Source organism: Pseudochaenichthys georgianus, chromosome 17 (genome assembly GCF_902827115.2).
Source record: "Pseudochaenichthys georgianus chromosome 17, fPseGeo1.2, whole genome shotgun sequence".
Lineage (NCBI taxonomy): Eukaryota > Metazoa > Chordata > Actinopteri > Perciformes > Channichthyidae > Pseudochaenichthys > Pseudochaenichthys georgianus.
In genome coordinates this window covers 780,285-800,024 of record NC_047519.1, presented here as the reverse complement: position 1 = coordinate 800,024, position 19,740 = coordinate 780,285, and the positions used below count along the sequence as shown (strand labels likewise).

At 40.8% G+C, this 19,740-nt stretch overlaps 1 protein-coding gene across 1 annotated transcript in view; it reads right to left on the bottom strand.

Annotated features, from left to right (window-relative positions):
- LOC117462777 (dihydropyrimidine dehydrogenase [NADP(+)]-like) overlaps positions 1-19,740 on the bottom strand; it is a 44,421-nt gene that overhangs the window by 21,192 nt on the left and 3,489 nt on the right. Inside the window, exons 2-9 of the mRNA XM_034105094.2 lie at positions 8,331-8,441; positions 8,078-8,160; positions 3,898-3,985; positions 3,589-3,750; positions 2,798-2,994; positions 2,198-2,279; positions 1,806-1,893; positions 1,509-1,616 (exon numbers count right to left, since the gene is read on the bottom strand). Coding sequence (XP_033960985.1) covers positions 1,509-1,616; positions 1,806-1,893; positions 2,198-2,279; positions 2,798-2,994; positions 3,589-3,750; positions 3,898-3,985; positions 8,078-8,160; positions 8,331-8,441 — 919 coding nt within the window. The remainder of the gene's footprint in view (positions 1-1,508; positions 1,617-1,805; positions 1,894-2,197; positions 2,280-2,797; positions 2,995-3,588; positions 3,751-3,897; positions 3,986-8,077; positions 8,161-8,330; positions 8,442-19,740) is intronic.

The window sequence follows — 19,740 nt, the reverse complement described above, 5'->3', positions numbered from 1 at the left end:
TGCTCCTAAAGGTACACATTTTGTTTTATATTTATCATTGTATTTATTTTATATTTTGACATCAGGAGATGTTATACAGTTCTGTATTGCCTTTTATTGATTGTGATTGCAAACACTTTCTTATTATTTATTTTAATATTTTCAAGACATTCTTTTTAGTTGTTCAGCTTATTTAACCTTTTTGTTTGACATCAGCCATTATAGATAATATGGCCATCTGAGTGGTACTGTTTGTGGTTTGTTTTTAACTGTGTAATACAGTTAATGATTCCAAATGTTAGAGTTCCTTATTTTCATACCACAACTTGCACTACTGTTACAAATAAATAACAGCAAAAGAAAATTATGCATTTGGGACTTTTTTTTGCTTTTCCTTGTTGTACCGAACCCGTACCGAACCGTGACCCCTAAACCGAGGTATGAACCGAACCGTGACTTCTGTGAACCGTTACACCCCTAATTATTAGTGTAGGACACTTATGTATGTATAACATCTTCCAGTTTGTCTAGAAGTCTTCTCATCAGGGCTCTATAAATAAATATCTACGGCAGATGTGTAATATGTAATGCAGCCGAACCGTGTATTACAATGCCGTTATGTGATGACTTCCAAAGAGAAAAGCAAGCACACTCGGATTAAAGTATAATTTTTTTTTTAAATGTTTTTCGGATTTCATATCGCATTAACACCATATGCCAACGTGCATTGCGGCTAAACAATCCAATCACCGAGCTTCAACCATATCTGAGGATCTTGGGTAATCAGTTCAGTGGCTGTGTATCTGTTTCCGGTTATTTTATTTTGAAATTCACTTCCTGAAATTATAGAATTAAACAAATAAATAAAAACAAGGATAATTGTTATTGTTGAGTAAATTACAGTGTGTTATTTAGAAAAGAATAACAAAGTAGAAGGAAAAAAAGATTTAAAAAATACAGATTTCAGTATTCTGAGGCTCTGAGCCCCGTTTCTTTCCCTCGCGGATGGCAAAAAAAGTCAGACATTATACGATTTAAAATAAAAACAGTAATCGTGGCTTGATATTGAGTAGGAACATGTTTTTATGAACCCCACAGCTTCCGGTCTTCCAAGACCCGACCGGACAAAAAGACGTGCTCCAGGCACGAAACATACTACCAATACAAATACATTGCTTTTAAAATCGTTCTGTGTGACACGAAAAAAAGGGGGAAATCGTGTTGGTGAACACGAATCAATAGATTAAATGTTGTGACTAAAACACGAAATGCTGTGAGACTGGGTTGGATATTTTGTGCATTCCTATGTGAGAATTTGTGTGTGTGTGTGTGTGTGTGTGTGTGTGTGTGTGTGTGTGTGTGTGTGTGTGTGTGTGTGTGTGTGTGTGTGTGTGTGTGTGTGTGTGTGTGTGTGTGTGTGTGTGTGTGTGTGTGTGTGTGTGTGTGTGTGTGTGTGTGTGTGTGTGTGTGTGTGTGTGTGTGTGTGTGTGTGTGTGTGTGTGTGTGTGTGTGTGTGTGTGTAACAGTACCTTTCTTGCTGGCTGTAGCCACCATGGGCAGAAAGTCTTTGGAAGTGAAGAAGCCCTGATCCATTGTCAGATCCTGGAAGATTTGAGCTTTGTTGGCCTGAGGGAGACCTGAAGACACACACAGGTTCAACAGGAGGAACAAATATGTTTATTATAAATTAACTCTATGAAGCCATGTTTGCATAACAGTTTAAAGCACTCACACATAGACATACTGTATTTATACAGAAGGATTGTAGTATACAAAATGATAATACACTACCACAGGCCAAAGGTATTTTCTGAAGAGGCACTCACCAATCCCGATGAAGACTGCCTTGAATCCTTCCTCTTTCAGGGAAGTCAAAGTCATTCCATCAACACCCAGACCCTTCTCACAAATCACCTGTTGGATAAAAACACACATTTATCAAGACTGTGTAAGGATTCAAATCATCAGAAAGGTCTTATCATTTAAATTAACGTCATTATTTCATCTCTGTCCATTTTCTGTCCAATATGTGGAATGCTCTCTGTCATACATTTGAATTGCTTGGCCTCATGTTTCAGTACACATTTAGATGATCAAAAACAAAATAAAGAAAGATGACAGAATACACAATACTTAATAGCTAAACAATTATTAGTGAGGACAATTGGTGCATTGAAAACACATGTGTGAGTAGGAAAGGAGTTTCTGTGAGTCATACCTTTACTCCTAAATCCTTCATCAGGTCTATTTCAAACTGCACAACCTCATAGGGAAGCCGGAACTGAGGGATCTCTGCTGTGCTGCAGAGAATCAAACATATGTGTTGAATGTGACATCCCTTTATTCCCCTTTACTTTGTCTTTTTCATATCTCTCTTCATGTTCAACACTACAAGTACGTTTAAGAGGTTTCTCAAAGTCATTCTAATGGACAACATGCATCTTTCTTCCTCTCTGATTTGGGTTATTTCAAACAGGTAGGAATTCAGTTTGTGTCAAAGAGACTTTAATCCATCAATTTCCAAATTATAGAGGGACAAAATAATCAGATTTCGCTAAATTAATGCGACTAGTTTGTTTGTATTTATGTTTATTTTGTAATGTTTCCTAGCATCTGCTGCATCTTAGGCCTTGCTTTGCATAATACAGTATGTGCTAAGTAGTTTGGTAACTCTATTTTAAAGTTCCTACAATGAATTTTGACAAAATCATTTTGTATCAAATAACTTAATTGATACAATAGAATGACATACATAATTAGATATAATATCTTACTTTGATATGCTGTACTGTACAGATGTATGCGGATGATGTGTTACCTCAGCCCTCCAATCCACTTCTGTTTCTCAAATATGGTAATATTATCATATCCAAGGCGGGCCAGGAAGGAGCCACAGCTGATTGACGCAGGGCCACAACCAATCAGAGCTATGGGGGCATGGTAAATCTCTGGCATCTCATTGGCTGGTGGCAGTTCAGGATTCCTGATCTGAGGGATCCCCATCTTGCTAAACACCTTAGAAGAAACACACAAACATATATTTTATACAACCCACTTTTAACAGACTGCATTCAGACAATAACACTGATACATTTTCTACACAACATGGCTTTAAGTCACCCTACGTAACCATGAAGAACAGTTACCACTGTGGACACGATAATGAGATGATGATTCATTTGATAAGTATCACCCGTTCAAGCAGGAAATAGTGTTGTTCATTGCAAGGTTTTGAATGGGTGTTGCTGTTGCATGCATGGAATAATGTCTGTGTTTAACGAATTAAAAGACATTTTCACATTTTGTTCTCCAAGATAAATCAGTGAATTAGGAACATTTAAGCGTCTAAAACAAGATGGTTGCTAAGTGGCTAAATGAGACTACTAGTCATCATGGCGAATACCAGAAAATTAATCTATAAAATAGTGGTTATGTTGTGCGAGTGGTGTAGTTTATATAAAGTCTTTAGCTTTTTACTTGTGCCAATTAATTCACACTTCCAAAATCAAGTGGTGATAATTGCTAAAGATAATCTTGAATAGATGACATGATTACAACTGCTTAAACTCAGTACAGCTCATTTAAGTATTCTGTGCTCATGAACTGTACCTCGGTAGCAAACTGCTGCAGCCCTCCGATATTAATGGGTCCCTCCTCAGAAGCAAACAAGTTGCAGCCCCCCACACACAGCTCTGATGTGGGACACACCATTCCACAGGTCAGGCCCAGCGGGTTGTCAGAAAGGATGGCCCGTGCTGACCCATAGTAGTTCTAGTATACACACACACAAATATCACTGCTAAATACCACTTTTCAATAATTGTTTGTTTTTCTTCTGAGACATGTTTCAGGACATTGAACTGACATTTAGAAGTCCCTGTGTGCAGGACTGTATTTGTTTGTGTATATTTGCAGTACCTTATTAGAGATGCTTGTAATAAATGACTTGATGTCCAGGTTAGTAGGACAGCTCTTCTGACAGGGAGCATCCACGCATTTAAGACACCTAAACACAGATTAGACTTTTACTTACATTTTAAAACTCCCTGCCTATGTTTTTTTGTAAAACGTTTTAACTTTATTGAACAATTATATCAGTACATTATAACAAGGCATATAAACATCAAGGTTCATTACTAAACTTAAAAAATGGACAGCATTATGAACAGATAATTAAAGTGTTTAGGGTGTAAGTGTCCTATTGTTCAAAATTTATTTTATTGCCTCAAATAAAAAGCTTTTCAAATCCACCCAGAAAAAAATTATAAAAATTAAATGTCAAGCCGTCTTGTCCTAGTGCCTTTCCTACTGCACCGCCTAATCTAATTCTCAGATTCACACATTTCCCTAAAAGCTACATCTATCTTGGGGATATATGGCCCAGATTGAAGGCAACTGTTATTCTATGCACGAAAAGTTTATTATTCCGCCGACTTATTTTGGCCCTCTTCTCCTCCCGTATTGAACATCGCAGAAACTCTGTTCAAACATGAAAACGTTCAGCTCGGTCGGGAATCGATGGCTATTACTTTTCTCATTCATAACTTTCATAATTTCAGAGATACATCCCATAATACATCACATTTTTAACATTGAAGTCAATGGAGAAAATCTTCAGACTTCAACAAATCTTCATGCGACTTCAACTGCTAACTGTTCCTTCATACTTTCACTCAGAAAGCTCATTCCAACTTTAAAATGTTACACATCTTTATGACAGTATTCTTACTTTTAGAGATATTAAACATTGTTCAGACCTTGTTTTAGAGGTTTTCTTCAGATTTTAACATTAACTAGAGTGCATGATGTCACAGCTAGAGGGTAGGAAATCTTGAAATTTGCCTTCATATATTTTTTTAAAACTGCCATAATTCCCAAACCCTACATTGCTGAGACACTTTTTCATGACAAACGTAGGAAAACATCTCGTAGCTTGAAAAATGACAAATAATTAAGCAAAAATAATTAAACAAAATGCCTCTTGAGGGCATGAAGTGACAAAAACTTTCAACATGCCTCCATTAAAGCCCATTGTAATTTTAGGCAGATATTTCCTCATGGTAGCAGCCGCACACCTTTAGTTAAACTGCCAAAAAGGCCACATTATTAACCCGAAAGTACACAACAATTACACTTCAGATACTCAACTTCCTTGACATGCTTCACGTTTTGAAATTTCACAGATATCTGTTACGGTTCTTCCACAAAACGTTCACATGTAAGAGGTTCATCTCTCATTCAGAACAATGGAAACCTGTGATCTCTACAGAGCTCGTTAGCTCAACTATAAACACCTGTGTCATGGAACACGATGATGTCATCACTCCAGCTGACATGCTCAGAGCAGCAGACTTCAGATAGCAGTGTGCTAACAGTCCAGCCGTGAAGACATCTACGGGACAGTTTTGAGATTTCGTCAAATGTCGTTGCCATGGCAACTCAATGCTCGCCATGAAACACGGCTTTCTCATAACTTCAGTGAAAATGCTCCAAACACCCCAAAACTTCCCAGGTTTGGTAACGATGCGGCCATCAACTAAGCGTATTATGGGGTGTCATCAAATGCCGTTGCCATGGCGACAGACCGCTCGCCATGAAACATGTCGCTGTAAGTCCAATCGACACGGTCCAATCGTCCCCCAATCTTCACTTGGTCCATGCCTCAACAGCTCTACGCCAAATCTGAGATCTCACCATATGCCGTTAAACATGATGTCGCTATAACTCCTATGAACATTTTCAAAAAGTGCTCAAACTTCACATGTGTGCTAACAGTCCAGCCGTAAAGACATCTACGGGACAGTTTTGAGATTTCTTCAAATGCCGTTGCCATGGCAACACAATGCTCGCCGTGAAACACAGTTTTCTCATAACTTCAGTGAAACTGCTCCAAACGCCCCAAAACTTCACAGGTTTGGTAACGATGCAGCCATCAACGCATCTAAGCGTATTATGGGGTGTCATCAAATGCCGTTGGCATGGCGACAGATCATTCGCCATCAAGTTAGTTCAGAAGTTTGCAGTTCAAATATTCTGCTGCTTTTCCAAGCCTTTTCACTTTATTTTCTTCTCTCATCACACATTCAAGCCCCCAGTGTTCATGTATCATTTCAATCTAAATTCTTCACTTTCTTCTTACACATTTCATTTCAATCTAAATTCTTCACTTTCTTCTTACACATTACATTTCAGCATAGCAGTTTAGCGTCAGCTTTTCAGCATAAAGCATTCCCACTAGCAATTTATTCAGGAATTGCATTCTCTAGTTAAAGTAATAACATTCAAAAATCAAACAGCCCAGTTGTATCTGTTAGCGGTGCTTTGAGCTAACCGATAACATCAGCGTGCTTACATGGAAACCCAGTCTCTCGGCATTTCGTGTTATAGTCATGAAATGTAATCTATTGATTCGTGTTCACCAACACGATTTTCCCCTTTTTTTCGTGTCACAGAACGATTTTAAAAGCAAGGTATTTCTATTGGTAGTATGCCGGGTCGGCTCTAGAACAAATCGAATGGGGGGGAAATCATTTACCACAGGGGGGCACACACTGCCGTCAACAACCCGGGAAGATTTTGTTTTAAATATTGAAGTTAAAAGCATCAATCTGGTGCACTTTGAGAGCAACATTAAGAGATCTATGGATACATCTCTCAACACCCAGATGAAACAGAACTGTAAACAGATTTACTTTTTCTTTATGCATATTTTACAAATCACTCCCCTTTCAAACTGTATTCTTGTTTTCTGTCATATAGCCAAGTATTTCATTTGTTTTTCATTTATTCTCTTATTTTTTAATAACTATAATGATCATATAAAGGTGTTCCTCGGAAATACTTGTTTACATAAATGGTGACCAAACCGTTTGAGACCCACTGCGATAACTTAAGTTAACTATCTAACACTGACAGAGTCCTGACCTTGCCTCACTGAGCTGTAGTTGAGCCTCTCACTGTGACAGGAGAGGACTCTCCTCCACACTTGTTGTAGAAACAGCTCTTTATAACCGTTAGCATAGCTAACCAGATGCTAACAACAACAAAATGCACTCGTGCCACACACAGAGAGCCGAGCTTGAATGAAACACAGAGACCCAGAAGTACTTGTACTGTACTGTATCATACAGTGGCTCGTTTGGGGGGGGGGGGGGGGGGGGGGCATGGCCCGCGAATGACCCCCCACTACGTATTTTTGTCCGGTCTGTCTTGGTAGACCGGAAGTTGTGTGGTTCATACAAATATTTTCTTACCCAATATCAAGCCACAACTTTCTTTGCCGTCCGTGAGGAAAATAAATGAGGCTCAGAATACTGAAATATGTATTTTTAAAATCTTTTTTTCCTTCTAATTTGTTATTCTTTTCTAAATAACACACTGTTATTTAAGGCAAGGCAAGGAAAGGCAAGTTTATTTATATAGCACCTTTCAGCACCAGGCAATTCAAGGTGCTTTACAAAAAATGAAAGACATTAAGACAAAGCCATTTAAAAACAGTAAAAGATAATAAAAGAAACATTAAAAGAAAAACAAAAAATGAAAGACATTAAGAAAATGGCATTTAAAATCAATCATAAATAAAAAAAAGCTAATAAACATTAAAAGATAAAAGTTACAGTGCAGTCTAAGATATGAATAGTTCAATTATTTCGGTTCTTGATTTTTTATTTATTCACAGAACCTCCCTTTGGAAATCTGAACATTTCCGTCCCGATTGTTAATTTAGACCGATTGTTTTCACCATGTTATGCTCGCATGACATCCACAATCGGACCCTCAGGAGGGTGTACTAGCCCCCTACTCTGTTTTGCGTTCCATAACAAAGTCTTTAAGTGTTACCTGAACACCCCGTGTTACCAAAACACTATTTTTCACCCGTCGGTGATGTGATACTTGTTCCTCAGTACAAATCACCCAAAAAAACATGAGGAGCAACCAGACGAACACCTCCGTGGTAAGAAGGCTGAAAAGTGGTTTTCCCTTTTTTGCAGTTGAGTGAGATCGCAAGAATTGAAGTTCAACAACAACTCACAGTATGGTAGCCTACTTGGTAATGGGTACTTTTCATTAAAAATGGAACAAAGTAATTAATTCTCACCTGAGTGCTTCTCGTAGAGCTCCACGCTCACTCAGCGTTGTGTGTTTGATATCATCAAAGTTGTTTTCTAAGTCCACACAAGACTGAAGAGTGGAGAACATAGAACAATGAAAAAAATATTAATGAAAACAGGGACAAAAAAGAAGGGATTGGTGGACAAACATGGAGAAAGAACATTTTAAACAAATGCTAACGACTAAACCGCACAACCAAAGCCAGGCTGTGTGTGTGTGAGAGAGCGCCGTATACTTACATCACAGCTCTTTTCATGGTTTCTCTTCCAGTGTGTCTTTTCTTTCTTCTTGTTGGCCGTGGACATAATCTGAGCATGAGTCTTCACCCTGGGATTCAGAGCCAGGATGCTCTGTAGGAAAAGGGAAAAAATACTAGGTCTGTCAAGTTAACGTGTTAACGGCAAAAACAATTAACGCCACTAATTATTTTAACGCGATTAACGCATGTGCATTTTTTGTCCTCGGCCGCCCTGTAGTTTCAGAGCGCATCGAGTTTAAAATACCATCTATACCAGGGGTCGGCAACAGGCGGACCGCGGTCCGGATCCGGACCCAGACCTATACGGACCCGGACCTATAATCAATACATTAATAGGAGATTTCAATTTTGACGGGGCGATTCTATTTTAACCGCCGCCAACAGGGGGCGAAAGAGACGAGTGAGCGATACAGGGAGAGAAACACAGAAGAAGAGATGAGAGCGCGGCAGAGGGCCCTTCTCACTTATTTTTAAGATAATTATTTCCTCGCTCCTCGGTCTCGGTCTCACCGGAAGTTTATTTGTCTGCGCCATCTTGAGTAGCGTCCCAATCAAGCCCCCAGGAAGTGCGCCGGAGTCTGATGAGAATATTCGTTGTGGCCAAACGGCGGTACTACACTTCCTTTAGGTTGCTGGGCCCGGAAACACTTTTTCCCATTGACTTACATGGGGAAAGAGTGGTCTGTAACTCGTGGGATAATTTTTTTTAAACTAAATAAACAACCCAGTATGAACACTTGTATAGCCCTTATTAAAAACATTCGTTCCTCAAGTTGTAAAAATGTGCTAATAACGTTATTCTGAGAGTTATTTCCCTCTGCATTATGAACGCGCATCTAACCCACGGGACCGCGCTGCCCGGCACGTTCATGTTACGTGTTCAGCACGGTTCAGCCATAGACTGTATATATAAAGATCTTTACCCACGGATGCACAATGACAACGGACCCATATTGCCTTACTGCCTTATATGTAATAGAAGTACATAACGATTTATTTTTTTTATTTTTATTTATCCTTTATTTATCCAGGAATGTCCCATTGAGATACAAGATCTCTTCTTCCAGGGAGTCCTGACCAACACGGCACACAACAAGTTTCAACATAAAACAAAGGCATTAAACAAAAAAAACATACAATTCAAATATAAATACAGAAGGCCATTTGTGCAGTGGCAAGAAGCATAATCACATCAGCAATAGCATCAGGTAAAACAGTTACATGTTTCATGAAGGGCTAATCGTAGCATACCTTTAAAAGCATTTACAGTAGGAAGATTGATGAGTACATTGGCATAATGACTAGCTAGCCGCTAGCTGCTAACTGCCGCCTCGTTAATATAAAATCCATCATACTATCAATCCATTACCATGCTGTTACGTGTACGCAAATTGACGTGCTTGATGTGAACGAGCATTTTGGTTAAAGTTGCGCATGCGCTATGAGTGCACATACGGGTACTTCTCAGGCATGCTGGGTAATCTGTGACGTTTCACTCTCTCAAAAGTTGGGCCATTTTATCATCATGCGCTAATGAGCAACTCTCATAGGAATGAATGTGGCCCCGCCTCCCACGCTGTATCCAGTTCTTATTATACATCCATGGTCCCAATGGCCTTATTTTTGCCAGAGGAGCGAGGAGCGATCATGGAGGAGCGATAACCGAGGAACCACCAGACCATCCTCCGATGAAATCCTCAGACACTCGCCCCGCCCCCTTACTGTGTATCGCTCACTGATTGGACGAGGCAGTGCATGCACTGATCTCATGCTTCTTGACATGAGAGCAGTTTCCCAGCGGAGTGAAGAAAATACATGAACCTCACGAGAGTCACTCCTCAGTTTATACCGTGTTTTGTTTCAATGAATGTATCATTTAGTTACAAATATGTGATATATCTGAACAACAAAGTGGTCAAAAATCATTTAATTCATTTTTTGGAAACATTTTCATGATCGCTTTTTTCGTTTTACATTTTCATTTCTTGTCATTTCCATTCAGTCAGTCATTAAGTGCTATTACATGTTAATTTGCTACATATCCAAACAAACACACAAAGTGTGCAATGAATGTTAATCTAACTGGGTTTTGATAGATATCTGTTTTTCTTCTCTCAATTATTTTATTTCTATTGTGCACTTACTCTAATCAATATTAATCCAACTAATGTTCGTTTATACATTTTAAGAATGGCGTTTATCTTTTTTGAGAATGAGTTCTTATTTTATTTAATGTATTGGGGTCTACAACAGATGATACACATGTTTGTGTCAGTAAATGTGTGCTAACAGAGGCGGGGGTGTGTGTGGAAATAACGGGGACAGAGCTGCTGTCAGACGATCAGCTGTGCAGCGTCATCACAAACGGTCGTCGCTTCACGTGACGCTCCGGAGGAAAGGACGTCCCATTGCTCTTAAACTCATTTCCCTGCTTCTCGTGGTTTCCTTAGAGGCTTCTCAATACTCAAATTTCCCCTCCTCGACTCCCCTCCTCGACTCCCCTCCTCGATACTTAGACCCGCCCACAGGAGATGCGAGCGGAGGACCGAGGAGGGGAACCGAGGAGAGAGGAGGGGAAGCAGCAGACGTTTAAAGAAATGAGAACTCCTCTCCTCTGAGCGGTCATATTAAAGCGACGTCCGTTCATTATTACGTGGCAACAGCTGCATCATCTGTCGAGTGTTTTGTCATATTTTATAATCTCTGCTGGATCATCTGAACATTGTTCCCCCACATATTTACTTTGAATTCATTGAGAGTGCGGGATAATGAGACAATACCAGGCTACAGATGCGGACACACAGACACAAATATATTTATATAAATATATGCAATTTAAAGTATGAGAGCACTTTAGAGAAATGAGACGTCCTTCAAAATGGCGCGCTGAAATTCATTTCCGGGTCACTACCGGAGGACCGAGGAGTCGAGGAGTCGAGGAGGGGAAATTTGAGTATTGAGAAGCCTCTCTTGCGTCTCTCCATGCTTCCCTGGTGGGAGGGACTAGAAGCAGGGAAACGACGCAAGTGAGGGACGCAATGAATCCATTTACCCGAAGTGAGAAGGGCCCAGAGAGAAGCGGAGAGGAAAGTGAGCGAAGAGAATAATTAGCGATACAGGGAGAGAAGCGGAGAGGAGAGTGAACAGACGTGTTAGCGGCAGACAGGGAGAGGAAAGTGGACAGTGAGAACAGAGCTTTGAACCCTGAGTGGACTCATTCATGTTCATCCTGCCCACTGGGAGCACAGAGCCAGGGTGTCTCATTTGTTCAGAGACCGTGGCGCTCATTCAAAGTGCCAACACGCCACTATGAGACAAAACACAAAGTGTTTGACCAAACATTCCCTCTCAAGTCAGAACTGAGGTCACAGAAAATAAGCAGTCTCAGAGCCCGATATGATCAGTCCCCCAGGATCAACAAATATCGTTCCAGGGCAGGCTAACCGAGGCTAACCTGCATGTGTGTGTGAGAATGGCCCTGACACCATGTCAGCCCAGATTTACAAACTCCTGGCAGGACAAGCTCAAGCTCAATTCTCGCACTGAATTAAAACAAAGTGAGTGAGGGACTGCAATATAAGAGGGAAAGAAAGAGAAACTTTAAAACTGTTCAATTGTTATGATGTGTAAAGACTGATGTTGTTCTATAATCGGCTGAAACTGTTAAGTCATGATGTGAAACGGTTAACAAAGAAAAAGGGAAACTCAAGCTGCTGCTACACTTTATTTGATTTATCTAAAATTAAGCACTTTTAAGATGCACATATTTTCAAAAGCTATTTTATTTATTTTCTCTATTTTATTTTGAAATGCAGCCCGAGAGGAACATTGCACATATCCACAGTATTTACTGTATATCTGTATAGTTTAATGTTAATTGACTATAAATATTGTTGTTTTTTTAATTGTACTTTCTTTATTTGATTGGCAGTCAGTTGCTGATTACATGCAGACGTTGATAAAGCTGCAGCTACTTCAATATATATCACACTAATTCATAAAGCAACTTAGACATTTTGAAGTTCCGGACCTTTGCACGGGGACATTTTCTCTAACTGGACCTCGTTGAATTTTAGTTGAAGACCCCATACAATCCAAGCACACTGCTGATGCCGACAGCCCCGCTCCTGCCGCCCGCTTGCAGCAGACCACACTTGAAAGTGTGCGGGGGAGAGGCCATGGACACGTCTACGAGCAGCAGACTTTCAACAAAGATCGCTAAATGGGTGGCGACAGCTTGCAGGCCAATTAACATTGTGGAGGACGAGGGGCTGCGTGATATAATTCGGGTCGCATCCAACGACTGCACTTATGAATTGCCTTCCAGAGCCACCACTGTGTCGAAAATACACAACTTGTATGAAGTCCAAACAGCGAAAGTAGAGGAGGAACCTGTTAAACCAACACATCCTCACTCCCAGGTCGGCCTATGTTGACGTTATGTCAAGTCCCCTGCCGGCTTTTTCCAACGCAAGGGGGGGGGCCTTAGCGTCCATTTTCAACGCGAGGGGGGGGGCCTTAGCGTCCATTTTCAACGCAAGGGGGGGGCCCTTAGCTCCATTTTCAGCTTTCCGGGATGTCCATGTGCTTCTATGGACGCTCATGCATTCGTTTGTGTCAACTGCCCTTAAAGGCAATGAAGACACTACACTACCCAGAATCCCCAGCTATCGTTTGGACTACACCATGTGCTCTGTTTGACAAACCCCGTGATAGTCCTCAAGCTCTGTGATTGGAGAGTATGCTCCGAGGGTTACCGATTCTCGAACAGCACTTGAAATGGGATGGAACCACGGCAGACTGTCCAAAACTGGATTTGAACGGGTCCACCGCGTCCCCCCTCCCCCACCCCGTCCCCAGAACTACACATGCTGGCTATTCTGTTTCGCAACATGTTCTCTATGGCACGTCTCTACTGGGAGTTGTAGTTTTAAAAGACGTTTTCGTATTTCCCATAATAAGAAGTTGCCAGTATTAAACTGTGTACATCCCTGGAGGTTTAGGGGACAGGAAACACTCACATTTAAAACATATAATTAATAAATGGGTGAAAATTGCTTGTGCCCATAATGGGCAGTATTACTATATATACCCACATGCCAGCTAAGGTCAGAAGAGCTTTATTTAACAGCTGGTCTTATGTGTGTGACCCCTGTGATAACATTACATTACATTAATTGATAAGCCTGAAACATGCACTTGTCAAGGTTCAGAGGCACATTTTGCAAATATGGCAGTAGCCATCGATCAGCTTAAGATAAGATGTACTTTATTGATCCCAAGTTGGAACATTTGCGTTACATCAGCATGTGTAACAGTTAAATATGCAGTTGTGTTTATTTGAAAATCATTTAGTATAATCACACAAATTCTGTGTTTTATATTTAACAATTCTGTGTTCTTTATTTATTGATTGTTCAATACCTGACAAGGCCGGAGATGAAATATCTGCATACATCATAAGAGTATAATACATTATGTATAATATCAGTTAAAATAAGTGCTTCAACATAGTTAACATTGCTGGAGGTATGCACACATATTGATAGATGTCTTGTAATGCACTATTGAGGAACCTGCAACCCAAGTTTTTCATTCAGTGCAGAACTACACCACAGTTGTGTAGGCCTATATGATATGTCAATAAACCTTAGAACATCTTGAAATCTTGAAAGGGATGTGCAAAATAGTCATTACATACAGTCTTTAATTAACTATTAGTAGAGAATAACGAGTAATGAACATACTTTATAGGGATCCTATTAATATCTAATAATAAAAATAATGAAATTCAATAACATGCTTTAACCACCAGGTGTCCCTTTATATCAGCTGTGCACCTTTATGGTGTAAATACAGCCTATCTACCAATTGGATCAAATATAAAAGTGAGCCGAATTAGTGTTGATACTGCAAGGAGACGCATTGTGTGAAAAGAAATGTAAGATGTTGTTTAATGGCTGATATATTTATGATCCACGTCACGTTTTCAGTTCCTCATGTTTGTCTTCTCATCAGGGCTATAAATACAGAACTACGGCAGATATGTAATATTTAATGCAGCCGAACCGTGTATTACAATGCCTTTATGTGATGACTTTCAAAGAGAAAAGCAAGCACACTCGGAATAAGGTATTATTTTATTTTCTTTAAACGTTTTCGGTCTGTTTCCGGTATTTGTTAATGACGATGTGCTCTGAGATGTGAGACTGGAATTGCACAGGGGGAAATAACGTATCTTTAGATGCGGATTTTGTTAAACTAATATGTTTGCGCTGTGGACCAACACTATACATTGACGGGGAAGGGGGTAGCAATAAAGATAACACCATTAAACAGTTACACAACATAACAGAAATAATATCGATAGCAGCGTCCCTAGCAACCACCTTGGTAACAATGAAAACGTTGGACGCAATTTCCTGAAGTAATCTTCGTAATAACTAGCAAACTAAAGATCATGTACATCCACTGCACACATAATCTGAAATAACAACTCATATTTCTCGCATCAAATGACATCAAAACGCATTTTAATGGCCAAACTAACTTTAAAATAGGCATTTTCCACCGAGAATAAAACGAAGTTCGGCCATGTTTTCTTTTTCTGCAGGGAGAAATGATAGCTGGGGATTCTGGGTAGTGTAGTGTCTTCTGCCATCATTTACTCCGAAAAAAGATTTGTTTCTCCGAATCGAAGGGGAAAAATACAAAAGCATTGCACACAATTTAAACCAATCAATGTTGTGTAATTAACAAGGATAATCTGGTGTTTTTTAGTCGATGAGTAGTGCAGATATCACTGTAAAATCAATCGTCAGTAAGGGGAATATTTACTTCCAGGTGTACAATTCTCCGCTATCCAATGAGAATGGACGCTCACATTGCCTTTAAGGGCAGTCGACACAAATGAATGCCGTGCTTCCATGAGCGTCCATAGAAGCACATGGACATCCCGGAAAGCTGAAAATGGACGCTAAGGCCCCCCCCCTTGCGTTGAAAATGGACGCTAAGGCCCCCCCCCCTTGCGTTGAAAATGGACGCTAAGGCCCCCCCCCTTGCGTTGGAAAAAGCCGGCAGGGGACTTGACATAACGTCAACATAGGCTGACCTGGGAGTGAGGATGTGTTGGTTAAACCCCTGTTTTTTCACGACACTGTGTCAGGGGATCTTAATATTTAAGAACCTATTAATGTGTTATTTCAGATTACCGGAAATAATCTCAAAAACACAAGTCTCATAAGAAGCATCTAAATGACCCCTGAGCGAAAAATGCTAACGGACATTGACACAGAACTCAAGATAAAAGTACCCTTATTACTTATCGTAGCTGCACATACAAGATATCCGATTAAAGCTGAGGTTCCACAGATTATGCAGGTATATAGTATCATCACTGAGTGATCCGGACTCGCGACAGGGGAAGCAAACACAGACCCAGAAGAGGGTGTTTTTTGCTATCTGTCTAAAAAGGTCAAATATCACTTGTTTTGCTTCAATCTTGATACAGGGTACTTATTATATGTTGGACTTTGGATTCCTAAAGCTTTTAGTCTATTAACCCATCATCCAAGGTTAGTTTTCACTACAACATATTTTTTGGACGGACACTATAATATACAGTTTTTTACTATGTTCAATCTGAATTTTCTTTAACATAAAAAACATCTATATTGATTCTGACTTTTCGACATCCAACTCACAGGTTTATCATTACTTTGAGAACAAATATTTAAGCAATAGCTCACGACAGGCCGTGGTATATGCTCATTATATCACAGCTAAGGGGCGTGGTTCGGCCCGACGCGAAGCGGAGGGTCGACAACCCCTATTAAAAGAGCTATTGACAACCCCTATTAAAAGAGCTATTGCTTTTATAAAACGGTTACCAAGTGTGGCAATATGAAAAAAAAATACACACTCTAATTTAAATAGTTTTTATTAGTAAATAATGATGTTCCAAATAAAATAGTCCCTCCGTTGCCTTCTGCGCGAAACATAGTGCGAGGTGGTTGCTATGCAACAACACTAACAGCAAGCGAACATATTAGACAGAGAGCGTTGATTCATTATTTGGCCATTTATTTACATTCATTTGTATGTTGCACCCACTGAAAACCTGTCCAGCATCAGTAGCATGGCTTACGTGGTTACTTGTTGAGGTTGTTCTAGGCTGTTGCTTGGCATAGTGAGAATATTGCTCCACTTTCTCCGGTCCCCGAGATTGGGCTTCCAGTAGCTCTGGAGAGAGCTTTCGCACCTGTGGCCACTAACGGTCATACTTTCTCTGCTTTGTTTCAAGACCCGCATCAGAAAGCTTTTGATGGTACTTTTCCAGTTGGTCTACCTGCTCTTCACGTAGCTCTGCATGTCGTCGTTTAGGTGCTTTTTTTTTCTGGAGATAGGCACTGCTCAATCCACTCCTCCATAGTAAGACCCCCCGGAGGTCGAAGTTAATCTTAAATGTTTCCATTTTATGCTTTGTAAGTTTGTTTCGTAACAGAAGAAATGTAAATATATTTATAAAACTGACAAATCAAATCAAGCAATCTGATTGGCCGATAGTATTTTTGCGGACCTCTTTGATTACAGATTTTAAAACATCGTTGCTTGCTTTAAAAGTAGCTCAATTCATGATGTCAGACCTTGGAAAGTATCTAGATATCCCTGCCCTTATGCCAAAGGAACTGCACACTGAATATGTTTTGCCGTTTGATGTGTATGTCTGGACCGCTGCGTAAAATGGAGGGTTTCTGCCCCGTTACTTCTCCGCTGCTTTCTTGTTCCAGTATGAAAAGCAAGCCTAACGGTATACTGTTTTTCTCAGACGCGGAGGGATACTGACTTGTTGTGAAAAGTAACTTACAATTCTACCCGTGGTATACGCTCAGTATATCACGGCTAAGAACCAATCAGATTGCTTGATTTGACTTGTCCGTTTTATAATATTAATTTAACCCTTTTAGAAGGGAAGATATGGTCATTTGTTCTGGGAATGTCATTTTCGTGCCTGAAACCTGAAAAACAGGCTCGGGTTTTAACAGGTTCTTAAAGGAATGGTCCACTCATTAGATAATTAATCAAAACTTCAGTATTTAGTGAAACGTTATGTTAAAACCATACCCTGAAGAAATCAGCGATATTCCCCGGTAAATAATGATTTTATAGCTCTTTTTTATCAAGACCTGTATATTCCGTCTGGCCGCCGCCATGTTTGCCATTTTCAGTAGTCACGTGATGGTCGTGACGTCATCCATGCGTTCACTTTGTCAACACACGGAAACATGGTGGGGTATTTCAGTTCGGACTCGTCAGCAGAGGAACACGTTTTGACCAATGTGAAGAGATTGGATGGGGGAATTCAGCCATACATATCAGTATGACAATACGACACCCTCTGTCCGTAGACCCTCACATCGTACAAGGAAAAACTTCCGGAGAAAACCCCCAGTTTAAAGGGAACATGGGAGAAACCTCAGGGAGAGCAGCAGAGGAGGGATCCCTCTCCCAGGACGGACAGACGTGCAATAGATGCCGTGTGTAAATTGAAAAGATAATACATTTGCAACATAGGTAGTCCAGATGTTTGGAAATGCATGTGTGTATAATGGGAAGATGATATAAGATACTATATGTATGCATGTAGTATCACCCTTGCTAGCGATTCCCTCTCTAGTTTAGCATACTCAGCTTCGTTGTCCCTGGCCATAGAATCACGATTTTATGGGGCCGGAAAAAACTGGGGTAAAATACACACTAGCCGGTACTACGCTATATGGAAAGGCCACCAAAAACTGTCCTGGCCTGGACGTTAAAACGGGGCTAGCCGCTGCAATGGAAATGCGCTATAACATACCTTATTCTTACGGAGCGTCCACACTACAGCTCCAAAAATAGCTTGGAGCTGGGCGTGTCTGGAGCTTGGGGATTTTATTCAAGCAACACGGCCAACAACCAATCACATGAATCTCCCGCCCCCGACATACAAAGCAAAAAACCCCGGGGATTTTATGCGAGCAATATATATATAAACTCCCCAAACAGGCGAAAACCTACCAGTTTCCCCCACTGTCTCTGCCACCTCCCTCCATGCCTGGTTCCTCCGGTTTGTATCCCGGGAGGTGAAGAGGGTCTGGTCATACAAAACCGGGTGATTCGCTACGGCGATAGTTAGTTTCTCCTCCGACTTTTTTTGAAATATAGAAATGAACGGCGGGATATCTCTCCCAGCTTAGACGCGGTTTGATTGGCTAGTGCTTCAGCTGTCAGATTTTGGGAAACGGGATTTGATTGGCTGGCGCTGGCTACTCCGGCGTCCAGGCGACCAGAAGTTGAACAATGTTCAACTTCTGGTCGCCTGGGTCGCCTGAGACGCCTCGCTCGGCTACCCACAATTCAGTTCGGCGAAAAAGCGCGGCTACGTGACGTCACCCCATTGAAAATGAATGGGCAGCTTGGAGCTGCTTGGAGCTTTCGACGCTGTAGTGTAGACGGGCCGTTACTCCGAGCACTACTTCTGCTCCTCCGTCGCTTCACACTTGCAGAGGGCGATTTCTCAACTGGCCGAACTGGTGTCCTGGTCGGTGATGACACCAGAAAGACCGATGGTACTGCATCTACATTGAGTAATGGTTGTTCTTTAAATCCCATGTTATGTTTGATCATACTCTCAGAGTAGTCGTCCGGAAATGTGAAATGTTCGCTGCATACATGAGCCTGTAAATCTCTCGGTTCGGGCCGGCCACATTTCGCTAGCCACTGCCTCCGAATGTACTTCTTATGCTTACCTTTTGGCAACAGATGGAACCGAGCATTCCGTGGATTGTTCCTATCCGAATTATGGCAATATTTGGCGATACAGTGAGGCATATTTGAAGAGAGAAACTACAGTAAATAACATGGAGATCAACGTGTCTTCGAAAACCAAACGCATGGATTACGTCACGTCCGGGAAATGGCGGCGCCCACAGTGTTGATGTTATTTCGGTATATAATCAGTTTAAAATCACTGATAATGTCATCGGATTAAAAAAAAAAAAGAGAGAGAGAGAGACTGGCAGAGACTGGTCTGTTTTATCGGATGATAATTATTTAAAAATGAGTGTCATGAGCATACCATTCCTTTAAGAAAGACTCACCGGAGACTATTGGACTTCACTCAGTAGTGACAGTTACCTCGGGTCACAGCGCATTATTTTGACCCACAGTGGGAACTTCAGTCTCATGCTTTGACAGTTATGAAAACAGAGGAGCAGCATTTTGCCGACAACTGTGCTGACACGCACGCACGCACGCACACACACACACACACACACACACACACACACACACACACACACACACACACACACACACACACACACACACACACACACACACACACACACACA